General features: G+C 42.7%; 1 protein-coding gene across 2 annotated transcripts in view; it reads left to right on the top strand.

Annotated features, from left to right (window-relative positions):
* ABTB2 (ankyrin repeat and BTB domain containing 2) overlaps positions 1–3,321 on the top strand; it is a 229,774-nt gene extending 226,453 nt beyond the window's left edge. For both annotated transcript variants that reach the window (XM_061610744.1, XM_061610745.1), the window contains 2 exons: positions 1,396–1,509; positions 3,036–3,321. In XM_061610744.1, the coding sequence (XP_061466728.1) occupies positions 1,396–1,509; positions 3,036–3,233 (312 nt within the window). In that variant the 3' untranslated portion in view covers positions 3,234–3,321. The remainder of the gene's footprint in view (positions 1–1,395; positions 1,510–3,035) is intronic.
* Positions 3,322–21,353: the final 18,032 nt, after the last annotated feature.

Genomic DNA, 21,353 nt, shown 5'->3' with positions numbered 1-21,353 from the left:
ACGCTGAGGTGTGATTGGGGAAAAGAAAGCTGCAGTAGTCAAAAATGAAGATGAATGGCCTGAGCATGAAGCAGAATTTTAGCTGGCAAGATCAAGAGGAGTTGGAGGATTTTTGGAATTTTGTCCAGCTGGGTAACTGACTGAACGTGGGGAGCACAGAGATAGAGGGCTAAAAGATAAAGCCAAGTCTGTATAAGTGGCCAGGAGGACAGATCGTAGAGAGATATGAAGAGTAATCAGGGAGAATTAGCCTTGGGAGGAAAGATAGTTCAGTCTTGCACATGTTGAATTTGAAACAGTGATGAGACATTTGAGACCTGACAGAGAGGGTGAGGGTGAGAGGTGTGAGGTATGGAGTTATGGGCTGTGAGCACACTAGTCGCTTATAGCAAAGCATTTCTGTTAGCCACTGCTAGAGGGGCAGCGGGTTGATCTGCCAATCAGTTGTGAAATCTCTTTGAAGCAATTTTTTAAAAAAAAAATGCACTCAAGCTGCTCCCACCAGGTTTTACAGTAAAAAGGGAGGTGTTTGACTAGCATTGTGTTCCCCCATTTTCAAAAAAGAGAGGCGAGTCTGTGTCCATAGTTGCCTATAACTTTGGTGAACGTAAACCTGATCCAGACATCCAGATATGCACATAGCACAGTCCTTCATGTAACTGTACCACCTCAAAATCCATGTGGGGAGTACTTGTTAGAGTGCTCTCATGTGTGAAAATTTCCATCTACATAAAAAGCTGAGAGGTGTTCCACACAGAACCCAGAGTGGTGTGACTAAATTCTGCTTTTTACCACTGTAGACCATAGCCAAGGAATCATTTTTTTAAAATGTTCCTTCCACATAGAAAACTGTATGCACAGTAAAACTGGTACATCCAGGGGGAGAGTTTTCCTAAACTTGACTTAATATGCTAGTTTTCTAAATGCATGATGTTTTTTGGGAGGAATTTAAAAACTACCCCCCCCATCTAAAGTATTACTGCATCAGCATGCTGCCAAATCACTCTTCCACCTCATTGTGATGGGCATATTGTTCATATCAGATTATGATCAATGTTGAAAAATTACACATCTCCTTAACATGTACATTTTCTAATAGACAGTGAAACTGTAACAGGGGCGCATCCAAACACGTTATCCCTCCTGCAGTCACACGGAGGATTGTACCATGTGTACGTCTGAGTATTTTGATTTAAGATTTTGGGAGATGCTGATTGTTAATGCTGTACGAAAGCATTAAGGAAAAGTAAGCAATTATATAGGCCAGCTCAGTTTTGCAAGGAATACAGAAGGCTTTGCATAAAAGAAAGGCATTTGGTTTTGCTTGCTTGTGCACAGCGTCACTTGTCAATTACCCATTGTGTTGTTTAATGCCTTCTCTTTTATCCCCACCAGTTGCTATCAGCTGCAAGCCTATTCCAATTGGATGGCCTCCAACGACACTGTGAAATACTTTGTGCCCAGACCATTAGCACTGAAAGCTGTGTTAACATCTATAAATATGCCAAGGTAAAGGACAAGTCATCCTCATAAGACTTCAAGTGTTTTCAGGTGCTACAAACATAAGAATAACCATGCTGAATCGGAGCAAGGATTCATCTAGTTCAGCTTCTTATTTCAAACAGTGGCCAGCCAGTTGCTTTTGAGAAAATCCATATGGGCACAAAGCCACAGATCTCCCTTGCTTGATTGTCCACACCAATATCTGGTATTGTAAATTTGAATTATACCACTTCAGATGGCAGGTGGGTCCTCCATGATTTGATGCTCCTCTGTATAGAAAAAATGGTCAGCATATAGAAAACTGGGAAGTCAGTGGCATCATGTCATGGAGAAAGTTTCTAGCGTTCCATCTTCTGAGAGCACAAGCTAACCACTTTGTCTGCTGCTTGGAGGAAAGGAAAGACAGCGTTGTTGCAGTGATACACAGTTAAGCAACCACAGATTATGTGCAGTGGCAAATAATCTGTCAAATTAGAATGAACTGACTGTCAGGCCGCTGCAGGATTACGGATTGCTGTCTTTTTATGGCATGGTTCCTGTTCCATGAACAGGTGCATGACTTTTAGACATTCAACCAGCAAAGTTTTCTATTATCACTTTGTCTTCCTGCTAGGGAAAGTGTCACTTGTTGAATTTCTGCCTAACATTTTATTGTTAAAAGCGCAATAATTACTTCAGAGAAAAGGTGCGAACTCCAGCACGAACCAGGATGTGATGCTGGTGTCGCACGATGGTAGTACAATAGGACTGATATGTCTAAGACTGCAACAATTACTCAAATATCTGTTTGTCCTTTCTTGGAACTTTCACTTCTATGAACTGGGAAACAGGCTGGATCAGCTTCACTTTCTGACTTCCAAGCAATATCTTTATGGATACTGTGAAAGGGAGAAATCAGAAACAGGTTCCCTCATCATGTTTATCAGTAAACAATATCAAAATATTTTTCTACTGCTGAGGTGGCAGCCTAGTAGATCATTAAAAAATCAGGGGCTGGGAGCCATCTATCCCAAAATAGCAGCAGGGTACGTTAGAGTAGCTCCTATGTGTTTTATTACATGTCCCCTTTTTCTAAGGCTCATCTCACATGCACAGAATTTCTTTGGCTGCTAATACCACGTACCATCTGGTACCGCTCATTATGCTGTCACGGTGTGCCACATGGATTGCACCCTCACACAACAAAACAGGTATCATCTTGGCTATTTCATTGACCAGCTGCTCTTTTCCTTTAAGAGTTACTTGACTTTAGCTCAACAAGCAGCAGGAGATCACAAAAGGATTAAAAAGACAGGACTTTTACCCTTTTCAAAATATCCCAGTGGAACTGCCCTACACGCGCATGCACACACACACAACAGAAAGTATTCGTTAACCACAGGATTAATATCCTCTTAACCATTTGCTACCAGCATTAAGCCTTCCCATACAATGAAGCTGTCTGAGTGGGGTGGGGGGAGAGAGGCCATAATTGACAGCTGCATAAAACCCCACTAGCTTGCATATTGATGTGATCCTCTTGTATTTTTCAGATCCATAATGCCCAGGAACTAGTCTCTTTCTGTGAGGGCTTCTTCCTTAAGCACATGATCTCCCTGTTGGAACAGGAGCCTTTCAAACAGCTCATCTATGGCAGGAACAGTAAAGTTCAGGGTCTGGATCCCCTGCAGGACTTGCAGTCCACACTGGCCAGCAGACTTCAGTCCATTTACATCACGTCAAGGGTGTGATTGCCAAAAGGAACTACAGTCACCTTGCCTGGATAAACTTGGAACTGTGATCAAAGCACCTGCTTGTCACTGCACTAAGAAGGGATCTTTGCCACCTGTGGCTTCCCTGTCTGGCAGCTAGAGATACTAGCGTGAGGTGGAAGTGCTCCCTCCACTACCACCCCTATCCCTAGTATGAAAGTTCTGACCATTGCAGAGCTGGGAATTGTACGCACTGAAACAGATGGTGATACTCCAATCCATCTAAGGAAATCTTATTTGCTGTACTGGAAGCTGTCAGCATAAATAATTCAGACTGGAGATGGAGTCTATCTGCATTTCATTTCTTTGAATGAGATGCACATTCTGAAGTGTGTTCTAATGCATGGTCTCCGTCGCATCTTAGTTGCACATTAACAGCTTGTTTATGTGTGACTAAACTGAACTGGAGCCCCAATGCTTCAATCCATACTGAAAATTAGATTGTGCTGTTGAGAATTCTCTAACTGTAAAATGGGAACAAAACTCCTTCCTAACACTCAACACTTTGCCAAGAGTTGCTGCCATATTTGCATTCTCTAGTGGACGAACATTTACAGTGAAAAACTTAAGAAAGGGATGCATCACGCCATCTATGCAAAGTGCTCAAGAGTCACAATTGTGGGGAGATTTACAAGTGAACGATGCTTCTTCTGGGATGGGTGTGTTGTCAGCTGAAGAAAGGGATAGAGAGAGGTGGTAAAGGAGCAAGGGGGAATGATATTCATTACAAATGTGTTTATGGAGCAGGGCTGGGAATCTGTGGCCTTCCAGACGTTGTTGGACTCAAACTCTCACCACCTCCAGAGTTCAAGGATGATGGTAGTTGCAGTACAACAGAAGCTGGAGGGCCACAGGTTCTTCATCCTTTGTTGTAGAGTTTCAGGGAAGATTCTAGGAGTGTAATAGAAATGTTTGATGCAAAAGCGAGAGGGGCTTTCCCAGAATCATATCTAGTCATTTTTCCAATTCTGCAAATTGTCCTTTTCATGTGCTAGAGGACAGTAGCTTTTCCATTTAACAGGCCGTGAGAGAAAACCATTCGATGCAGGACCAACCACCTTTGGAGATGATTAAAACAGTTATTGGTTTTGAGGATAATAAAGGTGAAAGCAGTTCAGCAGTGAGGCAAGCCATGTTATGGCTTAGAAGACATGGTTAAGGAAAGACTAGGGAAATGATCAAAACGCTGAAAACTGCTTCACAATGCATACTGCAAACCTATATGTGCACCCAAGCACTTGCACAGTAGCTGTATAAGTCAGATACAATATTGGGTGATATGATTCTACACATTTTAGTCATTCACTTTTCAAAATTGGGTCTGAAATATGCACACAACTTTTTATATTTCCCTGCCCCCTCCTCAAAATCACAGAAAAGGTCAAGATGAGTCATTAGCTTGTTTGGGAATATCCCAGAAGGTTGTAATTCTGGAAAATAATTTTCAAATAGCTGTTTCAGCTATCTGTACAAAAAAAAAGAGATTCTGTTGCATTGCTGTAATATTGTCTGTTACATTAACTGTACATTAATGTTGTCACTTATGTAAATGTACCATATTTTATTAACAACGTAACTTTTGTTAAACTTTACCAATGGTACAAGCTCACTTGTTTCAACAAGGCTTAGGAGAGCATTATGATAAACCACTTGTGGGCTAGGTTCTACATACATGCACATGTTCAGGTAAAGAGTTTTTCTTTCAAATTCTGTGCTCAATCAGGACTGATTGAACGGTGAGGAAAGCAGGCAGACTTATTTCAAGGGCTAAACATGTTTCTTTGAAACTGCTGACTTGTTGGTGCCTCACTGATCTGTGGTTATGGCTTTCTATAGAACAAATAACTTTAAGCAAGGAATGGAGCGTTGGGGTTCACAGGAATGATTCACATTCTCAGCTGCTGGTTTCAGACACAAAATGGGCTTGCCTGTCATAAGCACTAGCTTTCAGGTGCAAAATATTTAAAGCAGTGATTGGCCAGAAGAAACTTCCTCACTGCTGCTAAGATGACCTGCAGGTAAGAGTTGCTGTCACCCTCAGTAGAATTTTACATGCTTAACACTTGTGGTCACCAGCTCCTACATCCATCCTGATACCTATGAAATGAGAAACTAGCAGCCATTATATTCCAATTGGCGAAGGGGACACTGGCCTTTTAAGAACCTGCAGCACCAAAGGTTCAACCTCTTTTACCATAGTATTGAAGAGATGGGGAAATTGTTCCTGTCAAAATCTGTCCTGCTTCACAGCCCTTCAAAGGACAGGTTCCTATACCTTTTAGGATATGGGGGCCTGCTGGAAAGCCCCAACATCTGGGATGATCACTTCACCACTTGCCTTCAAATGCAGTTGGAAGACCCAGTGCTGGTGGAAGGCACGTTTCCTGCCTGAGGCAGAACAGCAAAGGGTATTGCCGTACCCTCCACAAGTTAAAGTATACAGCACCCAAGGCTGGTTAAGTTATTTTGGGACCTGCTGTTGTTGTTGTTATGTGCCTCCAAGTCGACTACGACTTATGGCAACCCTATGAATCAGTGACCTCCAAGAGCATCTGTCATGAACCACCCTATTCAGATCTTGTAAGTTCAGATCTGTGGCTTCCTTTGTGGAATCAATCCATCTCTTGTTTGGCCTTCCTCTTTTTCTACTTCCTTCTGTTTTTCCAAGCATTATTATCTTTTCTAATGAATCATGTCTTCTCATTATGTATCCAAAGTATGATAACCTCAGTTTCATCATTTTAGCTTCTAGTGATAGTTCTGGTTTAATTTGTTCTAACACCCAATTATTTGTCTTTTTTGCAGTCCATGGTATCCACAAAGCTCTTCTCCAACACCACATTTCAAATGCGTTGATTTTTCTCTTATCAGCTTTTTTCACTGTCCAACTTTCACATCCATACATAGACATCGGAAATACCATGGTCTGAATGATCCTGACTTTCGTGTTCAGTGATACATACATCTTTGCATTTGAGGACCTTTTCTAGTTCTCTCACAGCTGCCCTCCCCAGTCCTAGCCTTCTGATTTCTTGACTATTGTCTCCATTTTGGTTAATGATTATGCCAAGATATTGCTAATCCTTGACAAGTTCAATGACCTCATTGTCAACTGTAAAGTTGCATAAATCTTCTGTTGTCATTACTTTAGTCTTTTTGACGTTCAGCTGTAGTCCTGCTTTTGTGCTTTCCTCTTTAACTTTCATCAGCATTCGTTTCAAATCATTACTGGTTTCTGCTAGTAGTATGGTATCATCTGCATATCTTAAATTGTTAATATTTCTCCCTCCAATTTTCACACCTCCTTCTTCTTGGTCCAATCCTGCTTTCCGTATGATATGTTCTGCGTATAGATTAAATAAATAGGGTGATAAAATACACCCCTGTCTCACACCCTTTCCGATGGGGAACCAATCGGTTTCTCCATATTTTGTCCTTACAGTAGCCTCTTGTGCAGAGTATAGGTTGCACATCAAGACAATGAGTTGCTGTGGCACCCCAATTTCTTTTAAAGCATTTCATAGTTTTTCGTGATCTACACAATCAAAGGCTTTGCTGTAATCTATAAAGCACAGGGTGATTTCCTTCTGAAATTCCTTGGTCCGTTCAGTTATCCAACATATGTCTGTGATATGATCTCTGGTACTTCTTCCCTTTCTAAATCCAGCTTGGACATCTGGCATTTCTCGCTCCATATATGGCAAGAGCCTTTGTTGTAGAATCTTGAGCATTACATTACTTGCATGGGATATTAAGGTAATAGTTTGATAATTACTGCATTCCCTGGGATCCCCTTTCTTTGGAATTGGGATGTATATGGAACACTTCCAGTCTGTGGGCCATTCTTTAGTTTTCCATATTTCTTGACAAATTTTTGTCAAAATTTGGACAGATTCAGTCTCAGTAGTTTGTAGCAACTCTATTGGTATGCCATCTATTCCTGGTGATTTGTTTCTTCCAAGAATTTTAAGAGCAGCTTTCACCTCACAGTCTAAAATCTCTAGTTTTTCATCATATGGTTCCTCCGTGAATGAATCTGTCATCCTGTCATCTCTTTTATAGAGTTCTTCAGTGTATTGCTTCCATCTTCCTTTTATTTCATCTCGGTCATTCAGTGTGTTCCCCTGTTGATTATTCAACATGCCTACTCTTGGTTTAAATTTCCCTGTCATTTCTCTAATCTTTTGGAACAGGGCTCTTGTTCTACCCTTTTTGTTGTCCTCTTCTATTTCTATACAATAACTATTGTAATAGTTCTCTTTGTCCCTATGTATTAGTCGATATATTGTTGCATTTAGGGTTCTGACTGTGTTTCTATCTCCTTTTGCTTTTGCTTTCCTTCTCTCTTTAACCATTTGAAGAGTTTCATCAGTCATCATTGGGGTCTTTCTCTCTTTTTAACTAGAGGTATTGTCTTTTTGTCTTTTTCTCTGATAACATCTCTGACTTCATTCCATAGTTCTGGTTCTCTGTCAACTAAGTTTAAAGCCTCAAACCGGTTCTTTATTTGATCTTTATATGCTTCTGGGATGTTATTTAAATTGTATTTTGGCATTTTGATTGCTTTGTTGTTCTTCTTTAGCTTTATTCTGATTTTCAATACGACCAGTTCATGATCTGTACCGCAGTCTGCTTCTGGTCTTGTTTTGCAAAAAGTATGGAACTTCTCCACCTTCTGCTACCCATTGTATAATCAATTTGATTCCTATATTGACCATTTGGTGATCTCCACGTGTATAGTTGTCTTTTCAGTTGTTCAAAAAATGTGTTCGCAAGAAAAGAATTATTGGCTTCACAGAATTCAATAAGTCTTTCTCCTGCTTCATTTCTGTCTCCTAGGCCCCATTTCCCCACAATTCCTAATTCTTCTCTGTTCCCTACTTTTGCATTCCAATCCCCCATGATTATCAGCACATCTTGTTTTGGTGTGTGATCAATTTCTTCCTGTACTTCTGCATAAAATCTCTCCAGTTCCTCTTCTTCTGCGTTTGCCGTCGGAGCATAGACTTGGATGATGGTTATGCTGATAGGTTTCCCATTTAATCTCATTGGTATCACTCGCTCAGACCCTGCGTTGTAGCTCCTAATTGCTTTTGCTACATCACGTCTCATTATTAAAGCAACCCCGTTTCTTCTTAATTTCTCATTTCCTGCATAAAATATTTTGTAGTTGCCTGATTGGAAATGTCCCATTCCCATCCATTTTAGTTCGCTCACACCAAGTATTGTAATGTTGATTCATTCCATTTCTTGCTTGACAATTTCTAACTTTCCCTGGTTCATGCTTCTCACATTCCATATTCCTATTGTGTGCTTTGTACAACTCCGGACTCTCCTTTCGCATCTGTGCACATCAGCCTCTGGGCTTCCTTTCGGCTTTGACCCAGCTGCGTCATTAGTCACAGCGCTACTCGTCCTTTGTTCTTCCCCAGTAGCTCGGTGAGTGCCTTCTGACCTGGGGGTCTCCTCTTCCAGCACTATCTTGTGTTGCATTTTGGATACTCTGTTCATAGTGTTTTCATGGTAAGAGATATTCAGAGGTGGTTTACCATTGCCTTCCTCTGAGTTTGGATGCATCTTAGTCTAGTGTTTCAGTTTTGACCATTCTGCCTTGGGCGCCCCTGCTAGGAGTGTAGCCTCTTGGTCTAGACTCCTGACGGCATTGCTCTCAGCTTCTTCAACACACTCAAACCCCCTCACCACGTTAAGGTGTGCATCTGAAGAGGAGGGGTGTCCATCCGAAGAGGACCTGAGGCAAAAAAAAATCACACAAGGGCCTTTCTTCCTCCCTAGCAGTAAACAGCAACAACAGTAATTTAAAAATAATTTGCAGCCGTTTCCTGACTCCCAAAATCTTAGGTAGCTGCCTCACCCCATCTAATAGTTGGACTGGTTCTGACACTTCTCCCAAGCCAGCAAGCAGCTCGGCTGAGGGCTAGACAGAAAGTAGCCCCAGGAGAAAGTGGCTGGTGCTAGGAAATGAGCAGAGTTTGAAGATTACTTTTAAAAAGTAATAAATTACAGTTACAGTTACATGCCCTCCCAAAGTAGTAATTACCATTACAATTACAATTGCTCTGAAAGTAACTGATTACTTTACTTTTACTCAAACGTAATTGCTACAATTACATTTTAGTTACTTTTTTTTTTTTATTGCCTACAAGGTGCTGGCCTTGGCTGCTGCACATCTAAGTAGCCTAAAACAACATTAAAAATGAGTGCACACCCACACAAAGGGTAGTAGAATATTTTTTTTATCCATAAGATTAACAGAATGGCATAACAGAATCTCACATCCCCTCACCCCATCCTCAGCAATGATGATACCCCAACACACATATTTTTGTATATATATATTGCTTCCAGCTCTTTTCTCCTTCCACTCCTGACAATTTTAAACAATTGTTTTCTCCACCCCGTCTTGCTCTCCACCTCCTCCCTCATCGCCTCCTAAGCACCCACAGATCATGAAGGAAGAACAACGCTGCACAGAAGCCCAATTTGAAGCACACGATTTTTATTCACAAATCAGAGGAGCAGAAGACTTCCCCTGCTCCCCCCCCAAGTAATGCACAAAAGTAATGCTGGAAACATTACAATTACTCCTCAAAAGTAATGAAGTTACTACTCGTTCTATTACCAGCAAAATGTAATGAAGTTACCCACTCGTTACTCAAAAAAGTAATAAATTACTTGTGACTAGTTACTTCGAAGCTGTGGAAATGAGAGGGTAGGTTAGACACATGGACTTGTAGCCAATGTTCCACGTGCTTAGTTCCACTGGGGCAACAGGATTTCCTCTCCTCCCCCTGCACACCCCCAAAACCTGCTCCAGAGGGTCCCCTAGAATTCTCAGGGGCTGGAGGGAACACAAGTGGTAAATGAAACTCTTGCATGCACAGAAGTCCATTACACCAGTGGAGCTGCAGCAATGGATACCACCCATGGGTTACAATCCAAAAAGGGGGGGATCATGTGCACATGGGAGAAAATCATATCTGTAGTCGGAATTTTGCTTGTTTTGCCATAGTAGTCCTTTCTGCTGAGACGACAGACCCATTTACTTTTTTTGTTAAGTCAGCTTTTCTAGTTGACAGTAGGAAGCAATATAGCAAACAAACCAAGCGAAGCTCAGGCTGTGCGTGCTTTTTCTCTCTAGCGTGTATGTTTCTCTTTGGGCTGTGGCTATTATCCATTCTATGCCCTACCCCACCCTCGCTGTTGCCAGCTGCCTGGGAGAGCAACCAAAAGGCGTCCTCTGTCATCTGCTGTGTAGTCACACATTTCCCTAAACTGGCCAGACGGAATGCACGTTGTATCCTCCAGGGGTCTTAGCTATAACCACAGGCTGCAGCTACTAAATGAGCTTCCATTGCCATGCACATCCCCTAGGAAACCCCTTCCACCAGACTCCCCTCCTTTTCGCCTTAGAAGCTTGATGCTTCCTGACATGGCCTACAGCTATCAGGCTAGTCCCAGAGTAGAAGCTGTTTGGGGTCCTGTGAACAAAGGACAAATAGAAATTCACTAATAGGCAAAAAACCTTGCAGTTTAAGAACATACCTATAGCCCACAGCTATTCTATCAAACTTTAAAAAGCAGGGAAATTGGGCAGCTATAGTGAATGCACCAGGGGAGCAGGAGACCTGACCTCCTCTCTGAGATATTGGACTGCCCTACAAATTGGTCAAAATGCAAACACCATTTGGGTTGGTTTTTCACAGTCCAATCCACTTCCTGTGTAGCTTGGAAGAATTTGGTAACATGTGCCTCTGAGTGGTGGCAACACTTGCCATATTCCAAGATAGAGAATTATATTTTTGTATGTTTGCTGGTGTTCTTCTTACTTTGCTTCTTTCCTGTGTTATTAATGTTTCTACAGAGAATCTACACTAGAAAATTTTATTTCCCTTATTATTCATCCCAGAAATCCATGTCAAATTTATTTTTATTGATTTCAAAGCCTTTTTATTGGTCAGTGTCATATGATGGTGAAGACAGCCTTTTGTGTTTAAAATTGGAGGTTATGTTCTATTTCTATTTTGGGTGCATTAACAGTGGAATTTGGACCTGCAGTTTGATGAAAAATCAGACTGATTCCAATATGTTGCTACTTCAGCAATGACTCTAGCTGTTGGAAAAAAGAGGATGCATGTTTTCAGCCTGCTATGTTTAAACCACTCCATTTAAGGCAAGGTGGGCACAGTCAATTAAAAACATAGAGCACACCTAGCATTTTGCTAGAATATATTTCACCTCCCACTGTTTTATCTTGTGCAAATTGAGACACTCCTGAGGTCCACTGGAGACTATTCTGCAGAAGTCAGTGCCATTATTCCACAATTATGTTTGGAGTTTTTTTAGTAGAAATTTTGCAAAGAGTTGCTGTACTTCACATATTCACAGAAATAGAAACAAAAGAAAATGATTTCCTATAGGAAACGTCACTAAAATTGCAAAGGAAATCAGACATATTCAAAGTGACCATCTAAACTATATCAACTGTCTTAATAATGTTGCTTCCTCCCTGCTAAAACAAGATCAGCACAGCACATGTCTTCTTTCTATTATTTGAGCTGATTGCAGGTGTTGCCACCACTCACCATATGCTCAGAGGCACATGTTACCAAATTCTTCCAAGCTACACAGGAAGTGGATTGGACTGTGAAAGACCAACCCAAATGGTGTTTGCATTTTGACCAATTTGTAGGGCAGTCCAATATCTCAGAGAGGAGGTCAGGTCTCCTGCTCCCCTGGTGCATTCACTATAGCTGCCCAATTTCCCTGCTTTTTAAAGTTTGATAGAATAGCTGTGGGCTATAGGTATGTTCTTAAACTGCAAGGTTTTTTGCCTATTAGTGAATTTCCCTGCTTTTTAATCTGGGAGGTAAGAAATGGGATCCTGTCCAAGTTTGCTGAGAATGGATGGATCATTGAGTTCAATGGGATTTACTCCCCTGCAATCATGCTTAGGATAGGTGAAACTGACCACAGAGGATGGGGAGGGGAGGAGGAGGAGGGAGGGAGGAAATGCAGAGGGGAGGACTGGGAGGGGAGGAGGCAGGATGGAGAGGGGAGGAGAAGGACAGGTTTGATCATTTGTATGCTTATTAAATTCAGTGCGATTTACTCCCGTGCAATCATGCTTAGGATAGGTAAAACTGACTGGGGGGGGAGGGAGGGAGGGCTGGAGTGGGCAGGGGGGGAGGAGGAAGGGAGAGGAGAGGAGAGGGGAAAAGCAGGTCTGATCATTTGCATGCTTATTTTCAATGGGATTTACTCCTGTGCAATCTTGGTTAGGATAGGAAACACTGACCATGGGGGAGGAGGAGTGGGAGTGGGAAGGAGCGTATTGGAGGGGGGCAAAGGAAGGTGGAGGGGAGAACAGGTTTGATAATTTGCATGCTTATAGATTTCAGTGGTATTTACTTCCATGCAATCATGTTTAAGATAGGTAAAACTGACCATGGGGAGGAGGAAGGGAGAGGAGAGGAGAGGGGAAAAGCAGGTCTGATCATTTGCATGCTTATTTTCAATGGGATTTACTCCTGTGCAATCTTGGTTAGGATAGGAAACACTGACCATGGGGGAGGAGGAGTGGGAGTGGGAAGGAGCGTATTGGAGGGGGGCAAAGGAAGGTGGAGGGGAGAACAGGTTTGATAATTTGCATGCTTATAGATTTCAGTGGTATTTACTTCCATGCAATCATGTTTAAGATAGGTAAAACTGACCATGGGGAGGAGGAAGGGAGAGGAGAGGAGAGGGGAAAAGCAGGTCTGATCATTTGCATGCTTATTTTCAATGGGATTTACTCCTGTGCAATCTTGGTTAGGATAGGAAACACTGACCATGGGGGAGGAGGAGTGGGAGTGGGAAGGAGCGTATTGGAGGGGGGCAAAGGAAGGTGGAGGGGAGAACAGGTTTGATAATTTGCATGCTTATAGATTTCAGTGGTATTTACTTCCATGCAATCATGTTTAAGATAGGTAAAACTGACCATGGGGAGGAGGAAGGGGAGGAGGGGGAAGGGGAGGAGGGGAAAGAGGGGATTGGAAGGGGATGGGGAGGGAGGGGCAAAGGAAGGGGGAGGGAAGGGGCAAGAGGAGGGGATAGGAGGAAAGAGAAGGGAGGGTGGGTTTGATCATTTGCATATTTCAGTGGGATTTATTTCTATGCAATCAAGTTTGAAAATGAAAATGGACTGCCTTCAAGTCAATCCCCACCTATTGAAACCCTTTGAATAGGGTTTTCATGGTAAACGGTATTCAGAGGTGATTTCATCATTGCCTTCCTCTGAGGCTGAGAGGCAGTGACTGGCCCAAGGTCACCCAGTCAGCTTCATGGCTGTGTGGGGATTTGAACCCTGGTCTCCCAGGATGTAGTCCAACACTGACCCAGGGAAGAGGCAGGGAGTGGGAGGAGATTGGGTGGGTGGGCACTGGGCAGAAGGGAAGCCCCTTTCCTTTCCAAAAGGAAAACATTGTAAACAGAATCATTCTTTTTCAGGCTTTCCCCCACCTTTTTATTCTACAGCAGACACATGTAGCCTCCCACCCAAATTTAAACCAAAGCTTTCCCTGGCCACATCCACACCAGGCCTTAATTTCACTTTGGACAGTCATGGCTTCTCTCAAAGAATCCTGGGAAGTGTAGTTAGTGAAGGGTGCTGAGAGTTGCTAGGAGACGCCCTGTTCCCCTCACACACCTTCAATCACAGTGGCTGACTGTTAAACCATTCTCTCAGGGGAATAGGAGTCTCTTAGCACCCTTCACAAACTACATTTCCCAGGATTCTTTGAGGGAAGCCATGACTGTCTCACATGAAATCAAAGTCTGGTGTGGGTGTGGCCCTCTGATTAGGCAAGCCCAGCAGCTGTGAGGCTTTTAGAACTCTGACAGTTGGTTCTTACTGAGCATGCTCCGCGCTATCATTGGGTCCCAGCCAAAATTTATTAAATTAATTAAAACTCAGCCAGGCATTTTTTAAACTTTTAAACTGCAGCAGATGAAGGTCGGAGTATGGGGCAATTTCAGTATTAGGATTACAGGTACTCTGTGAACATGGCTGATTTTTCATGAATTTCAACAGATTATGAGAACAGAGAAAAAAGTCCAAAAGGGCTCTGAGGTTTTTCTCTCTCTTTTTACACTTTGAACTGTCTATTCTCTCTGACTGTTTTGTGTATCGCCATGAAAATTGACAGGGTTGTTAAGCAAGCGTTTCTGAGTTCAGGACTATAAGTTATGTAAGGTTTTGTTTTGAAATGAGCTTATGGGAAGCATCAGAATGGCATGGGGGGTATTTTCAATTTAACATTGCGGACTGTGAAAAATCCATTCTGGCTATAGTATACAGCCACTCTAGTGGCTGTATAATAAGGACAGAGAATGGCTGCTGCTGGGGGATTCACCTTGTGACATTAACTTAAACCTCATAACCTGAACAGGAATTATTTCTCATTGTTAAGAAGATTGCATTTGAGAAAAACAGGAAACAAAAGCCTTAGCAATAATTAATAATAATAATAATAATAAAAATAGAATGCCAGACCCAACAGACAAAATCAAAGTTAAGAGTTGCCATTTTGGGATTATAAAAGAGCCTTTTAATGTCTGTCTATTGACTAGATATTTTAAAAAGCACTGAGTAACAACCCTTTTACTATTTCTGGCCTTTTGGGTTGTATTTAATGCTTGTCCTACTCACAGTAGTCCCATTTAAATTAATAAACATTAGTAACAGGATCATTAATTTCAGTGGGTCTACTCTGAGTAGGACATAGTTGAATACCACCCTCCGAGTTCTTCTCTAACTTTACAGTTTACTAGAGAGGAGCCATGTTAGGCTGTTGCAGCAAAGAATCTTGTGACACCTTAAAGCCTAATGAAAATAACATGGCATAAGGTTTTGTGGACTAGTGGCCACTTCATCAAATGCTATTGCTACAGCTAGACTGTTATTCAGGGATGGAGCAGCTGGTGAAGGCTGATGAGGTTTTGGAAGGTGAGTGGACAGAGCCTGACAGGGGAACCTGGTACATTTGACAGGGACTAGTGAACCAGGATATGGAGCCAATCGGAACAAAAACACAACACCCTACTCAAAATACCCAATACCTGAATCAGTGGCAAATTTATTGAATAAGCAGGTAAAAATATTTAGCAACCAAACCAAATCCTTCCCTCGCTGTTTTTAAATTGCCGCTCCCTTCACATAGTACCAACCGATCATTTCTCCTGAGCTTTCCCCCCTTTTCATCACTCTCATTTCTCCTGCGGCAGAAGAACAGGATCCAGTAATGTTCCCCTCTTCATCGTTGAGGGCACCAGTTCTGCAACATACCTTTCCCACAAGTCAGATAGGTGCTGCCAGCTGTCAAAACCATCCAAGGCTCTCTGACACAGAGGAATGATCACGCTGACAACTAGGTCACCTCACTTCCCAGCTCCTGCTGAGAATGGCACCAGCCCTACACAGCTTTGCCATTTTAGACCAATTAGTCGGAGCCCTCTATCATCTCCACTAAAGATTTGTGGGAGTTACCTGCACTAATGGCCCAGCCTGTACCTTTCTGAGATCACTCAGTTGCAGGTAGTGCTCTGAACCATGAATGACCCTTAACAGGCAATGTCAACATTCTGTCTGCCAACCCTTTTAAATGAATTGGCAGTTCTCAAGTGAGGAGGACTCATCTTTGGCCTTGAAAGGTTTTTCAACTTCAATTCTGGCCTTTTAGAATATCACAGTTCCCCCTGCTGGCTGATATTTGCAAAAAGAAATACAAGAAGAGATAGAAGTTACAAAGATGAAAGGCTGAGAATGGAACCGCTCACATGAATGCTTTAAACATCATGTGCAAAAATTGTGGAAGTAGCTGTTTTGCTGTGTGTTTGGAAGGGAGGGGTTGCGTGCAATTGAGATAGCGTTTCAAATGGACAATAGACTTTGTAAATTGGGAATAAGCATGTTTAGGATTAAAGTTTTAATGGGGACTATAGAGGTGTTTCCTATCAGGTTTGATAGTGCCATCCTATGCATGTCTATTCAACCATAAGCACTTCTGAGTACAATGGGGCTTGCTTGCAGATAAAGTATAGGACTGCACCCTAGATTATGGAAATATTTAAAAGGACAGGGATGGCAAGTGAAGCAATGCCAGGATGGTAATCTTAACATTGCATGGCACCATGAGACACCTTTAAAACAAAAACCCAACAAACTCTTTACAAAAGTAATGACACCAAGAAATTAAACATATAATTAAAGCAAAAAAGATTAAATATAGAAATTAGATAAGCATACATAATTCGACTAAGATCCATGGTGCAAGAAATTGGGTGCTTTGCTATTAATTTCACCATCAGGTGGTTTCTTAGGTGTGATTGGCTTTGTTCATTTAATTAACATGTTGAAGCACAATTAAGGTTTACCAAACTGAGTCAGCAGTGGAAGCAAGGGGGAGTCACTATCATTAGCAGCAATGTCTAAAAAGCCTTTAGAATTAGTATTTTTTTCACCTGCCCTTTATTTTCACCTTTATTTTGTACAGCTTTTCTCAGAACTGCAAGATTTTAATTACCTTGCCATCCACCAAGATCCTTTCCTTCCTCATGTTATATAAAGTTAACAGCCAGGATTTCAATTAGAGTCCACTGCTCCCAAGCAATGATACACACAAGGAGAGGCCTCCTGTTATGGGCAGTAATGGGCAGTAAACTGCATAGTCCATAAAACAAGAACATCTGTGTCCATTAATCCCAACTGTCAGGACTGGTGAAAGGATGCATTTGGAAGCAATTTAAAACTCCTGCTACCTCTGGCTCCAATTGCTTTAGAAGCAGACTGGGCCACACACTCACTCCAGCACATTGGCCTCAACTCCCTTTACTGCCACAGACGTTTGTACAGATGTGAACATTTGAGCACCTGGGTTAGTCCATAGGTTCATATGGCCTAGGGTGATCTAATTTGACAGGCACCTGTTTTCCAGTGGCTCAGACAGAAGTCTTCCCCAGCCCTGCTTTGCTACCTGGGATCCGGTTTACTAGTAATTGAACTTGCTAGTAAAAGTACCATCGTCACTCCTAACAGAACATTCAGGTGGTGAGAGTGACAGCAGCATTGCAGCCAAGGTGGAGAGGTATCCATATGATATGGTAACCCTGAGGTTTGTACAAGTACACAGAATCTGTAATGCTGCCTAGTGCATAAAGATAGAAGAAAGAGCAGAAGCTGATGAGGGGTATTAAAAACGGAATTACAAGCTGCTGCTCCTCTCAGCCCCTTTCTTGTGCTTGTCTTTTCACTGCTGATTCCACTCCAAAGCTCAGGTCTGTAGAAGTAGAAGTCTCCTGACTACTTAAGTTTGCTAGATCTCTGGCAGATACTGAAAGGAGCTGTGCAGCAGGAAGAAGAATCTATCGTCACGTAGGGTTGCCAGGTCCATGGCCTGAGACTGATCTTGTATCTTTAGGAGAAGAGAATGTCAGCCAAGTGCAGGTGTTCTTGCAACCCTGTAATGGGAAAAACCACAAGGTGGAATTCTCCCTTCGTCCTGCGCAACTGTTAAAGATACAGAAGACCTCTTGGTTGCCAGGCCCAGCCTCCAAGAGGTCTTCTGTATCTTTAAAAGTTGTGGAGGAGGGAGGGAGAATTCCACCTTGTGGTTTTTCTCATTACAATCTTGCAAGAACACCTGCACTTGGCTGACATTCTCTTCTCCTAAAGATACAGGATCAGTCTCAGGCCCTGAACCTGGCAACCCTACTGGTCACTAATAACAAAATGCTGGACTAGATGGGCTTCTAGCAGGGCTCTTCTTAACAAGGTTCCTATTTCAGCTACAGACTTAATTAACTTGTGACCTTGACTGACTGGCTGCCAGGATTTTTTTAGTTTTGGTTAGGAACCCTGACTGGTTGTGGGATGCTGAGTTTTCTGTCTTACTCATAGGAATCTTAGTTTGGTATTGCATTTAGGAAATCATCAGTGTCTTTCCTTTTTCTATTTGCATTTAATTTACCTCTGACCTTACTCCCTTACATCCATAGAAGCAACAACAGTGGTTCCATGTGCTCAGCTCAACCCCCTTAAACCCACTGATGATGCACCTTGTTGTTTGCATGATGGTTTGTTTCTTGCCCAATAGTGATAAAAAAGAATTCACATACTGGGAAGTGTGGCTTCAATTGCTGTTGTTCCCAATCTACTGCCTGTGAAGGTAGACCAAACCATGTGTGTTTTTTCTCTGTTAATTATCACTCACTGGAATTGGGTTGGCTGTCAAAGTGAGTTTATAGCAGCCCACAGCATAGGCAGGAAAGAGTAGAGAATCTTCTTAACTCTTACTCATTTCTCAAACCTCTCTTTGCAGTGGAGTGTGGAGCAGCCATATTAAAAGGCAGGCAGGCCATTCCAGGCAGGGGGTTGCCAACCCTGCTTTGATATGGATATTGTTGCAGAGGATAATAGAATCATAGAGTTGGACGGGGCCTATAAGGCCATCAAGTCCAAATCCCTGCTCAATTCAGGAATCCAGATCAAAGCATTTCTGACAGATGGCTGTCCAGCTGCCTCTTGAATGCCTCCAGTATCAGAGAGCCCACTACCTCTCTAGGTAATTGGTTCAATTGTCGTATGGCTCTAACAGTTAGGAAGTTTTTCTTGATGTTCAGTCAAAATCTGGCTTCCTGCAACTTGAGCTCATTATTCTCCGTCCTGCACTCTGGGACGATTGATAAGAGATCCAGGATTCAGTTTAAAGCCCTCCTGATGAACTTCTCCATGCTGTGGCCAAACACATTTATCCCAGTCCTTGTGAGATGCAACCCATCCCTTGCAAGCAGTCCATTTTCCAGGAAGCATAGACCATGGTCCCAGAATCCAAATCTCTCACGTTGGCACCACCTTTGTAGCCATTCATTCACACGGAATATTTTTCTTTCACTTTCTACTCCTCTTCTAAGTACTGGAAAGATGGATGAAAAAACTATTTGGGTCCCAAACTCCTTCCCATAGCTTCAAAGTCTGATGTGATTTCTTCACAGCTCTGTTTGGCAATATTTGTTCCCACATGGATGAGGAGAAAGAGATCCCTAGTCAAGCCTTATCAACAGCACAATCCTAACAATATCTACTCAGAAGTAAGTCCTGTTGAGTTCCATGGGCCTTAGTCCCTTAGTGTGTTTAGAATTGCAGCCTTCAGGGGCATCCATCTTTACTCCTGACTGTGCCCATCTAACATCTCCACAATACTAGGCTTTCTTCCTGCAATGGCTTTCTGGTGACTGGCCTGGCCTGAGGGCACTTAAACCCTTCTTGCCAGGGGCAAGTAGGCTAGATGAGTGGTTCCCAATCTTTGAGTATGAGACCCTCTTTATAAGCTCAAAACATTTCGTTACACCCCTCCCCACGCTAATTGTAATTTTAGCCTCCGTTAATTGGAAAAATAGTACGCAGCAAAATCACATCTCCAAATATCCCTTTCCACGAACTGGTATCCCCCTCATCCACACACACATAATCTGAAGATGTACAGTTCTGTCTCCCATCACCAGTGGGTTACACCATTGGACTAAGATCCACATTAAAATCCCCACCCAGCCATGAAGCCCCCTGGGTGACCCTGGGCAAGACACAGTCTCTCAGCCTGACCTATCTCACAGGCTTGGTGTAAGGATAAAATGGAAAAGGGGAAACCATGTGTACCACCTTGAGGAACTTGGAGGAAAGGGAGGATAAAAATGCAATATTTAAATAAATAAATACATTTCAGCTGCAGTACGTGGACCTCAGCTTCAGTGAACTTGCTGAGCTTTTAAAAATAATAATAATAATATAAATAAATAAATATACAAAGCAGCAATGTTGTGATGGTGGGGATGCTAGATTGTGAAGACAAAAGGGTGGATAGATTGAGGAGGGGTGTTAGTGCTTTTAGGCCTTGGGATGATCATCAGAACCGATGACTTGGTTAACATGCACTTGGGGAATGAGAGTGGAGCAGAAGACAGATCAACACATGCACACACAAAAAACACGCCTGTCCCTCCTGCAAGCATCTGCAGGCGTGCATGCATTCACGCATGTGGGAGGGGGGAAGCTCTCAACTGCTGCAACATCTTGGAGAGAGATATGGGGGGGCAGAGTGTAGGTGGAAGAAACAGGGGGATGATGGCACACACACTTAGCCTTAGAGATGGGGGGTAAGTAAGTCCTGAGATTCCTCACTGTCTTGGCTCCATATGGGCCAAGGTGAGATCTGGGCAGCCTCACAAATAAGAATAATTTTTTAAAGGAGATGGCAATGAATTAGGAGCCAAGAAAGGCAGGCAGGCTGGCTGCCAGGAAGGGGGAAAGCAGCCTTTCCTTGCAGCCTTGCTTCTATTTGCTTCACAAAAAGCCCTCTCTTGTTCTGAGTAAGGTTGTTGTCAGCAGCGGCAGTGCAAGGAGACAGGAGTCTCACCTCTTGTCCTGGTAGCTCCACCCTTAGCCTCCTTTGGCATGTCATGTGTTTTATAGGCAGATGCCTGCCTTCGGCACGCCTGAAAGATGCTCTGGCACTGCAGCAGAAGTCCTCCCCTGTTGTTTGGACCAAGGGGGAGGTGTGGTCTGCAGCGGCAGTGGGAGCAGACAGTGTCCAGGGAATGAAGACTTAAATAATTTATTTCTTTACTGTTCGTGGCCCCTTGATTACTTTGTGGCCCCCTTGAGCAGTCACAGCCCCAGGCTGGGAACCACTGGGCTAGGTTAAATGTTCCTTACCAAGGCTGTCTAAGCAGGTGAGAAGGAATGATCCTATCACTTCAGCTGGACCTGGAAACACCCTCATTTAGCTAAGATTTCTATCTTAATTTCCAAGCAGAGAATTTTTTTTGAGTGGTATGCTCCCAGCAACTGTGGTTGATGCTTAATGTGTCATGCTTAATGACATCACTAGGGCCCACCCCTGAATTCTCAGGGTTTGGGATGCTTCTGACCTGGCAACCCTGATTATAGCTAGCAGCCATTGATAGCCTGATCCTCCATGAATCTATTTTTTTAAAGCTAGCCAAGTTTCTAAACTGAACAGGCCCAAATATTGTAACTGCCCCTCGTAG

This window comes from Rhineura floridana, chromosome 2 (genome assembly GCF_030035675.1).
Source record: "Rhineura floridana isolate rRhiFlo1 chromosome 2, rRhiFlo1.hap2, whole genome shotgun sequence".
In the NCBI taxonomy this organism is placed as follows: Eukaryota; Metazoa; Chordata; class Lepidosauria; order Squamata; family Rhineuridae; genus Rhineura; species Rhineura floridana.
The sequence above is the reverse complement of the archived record's forward strand: the minus strand, read 5'-3'. Positions and strand labels throughout refer to the sequence as shown.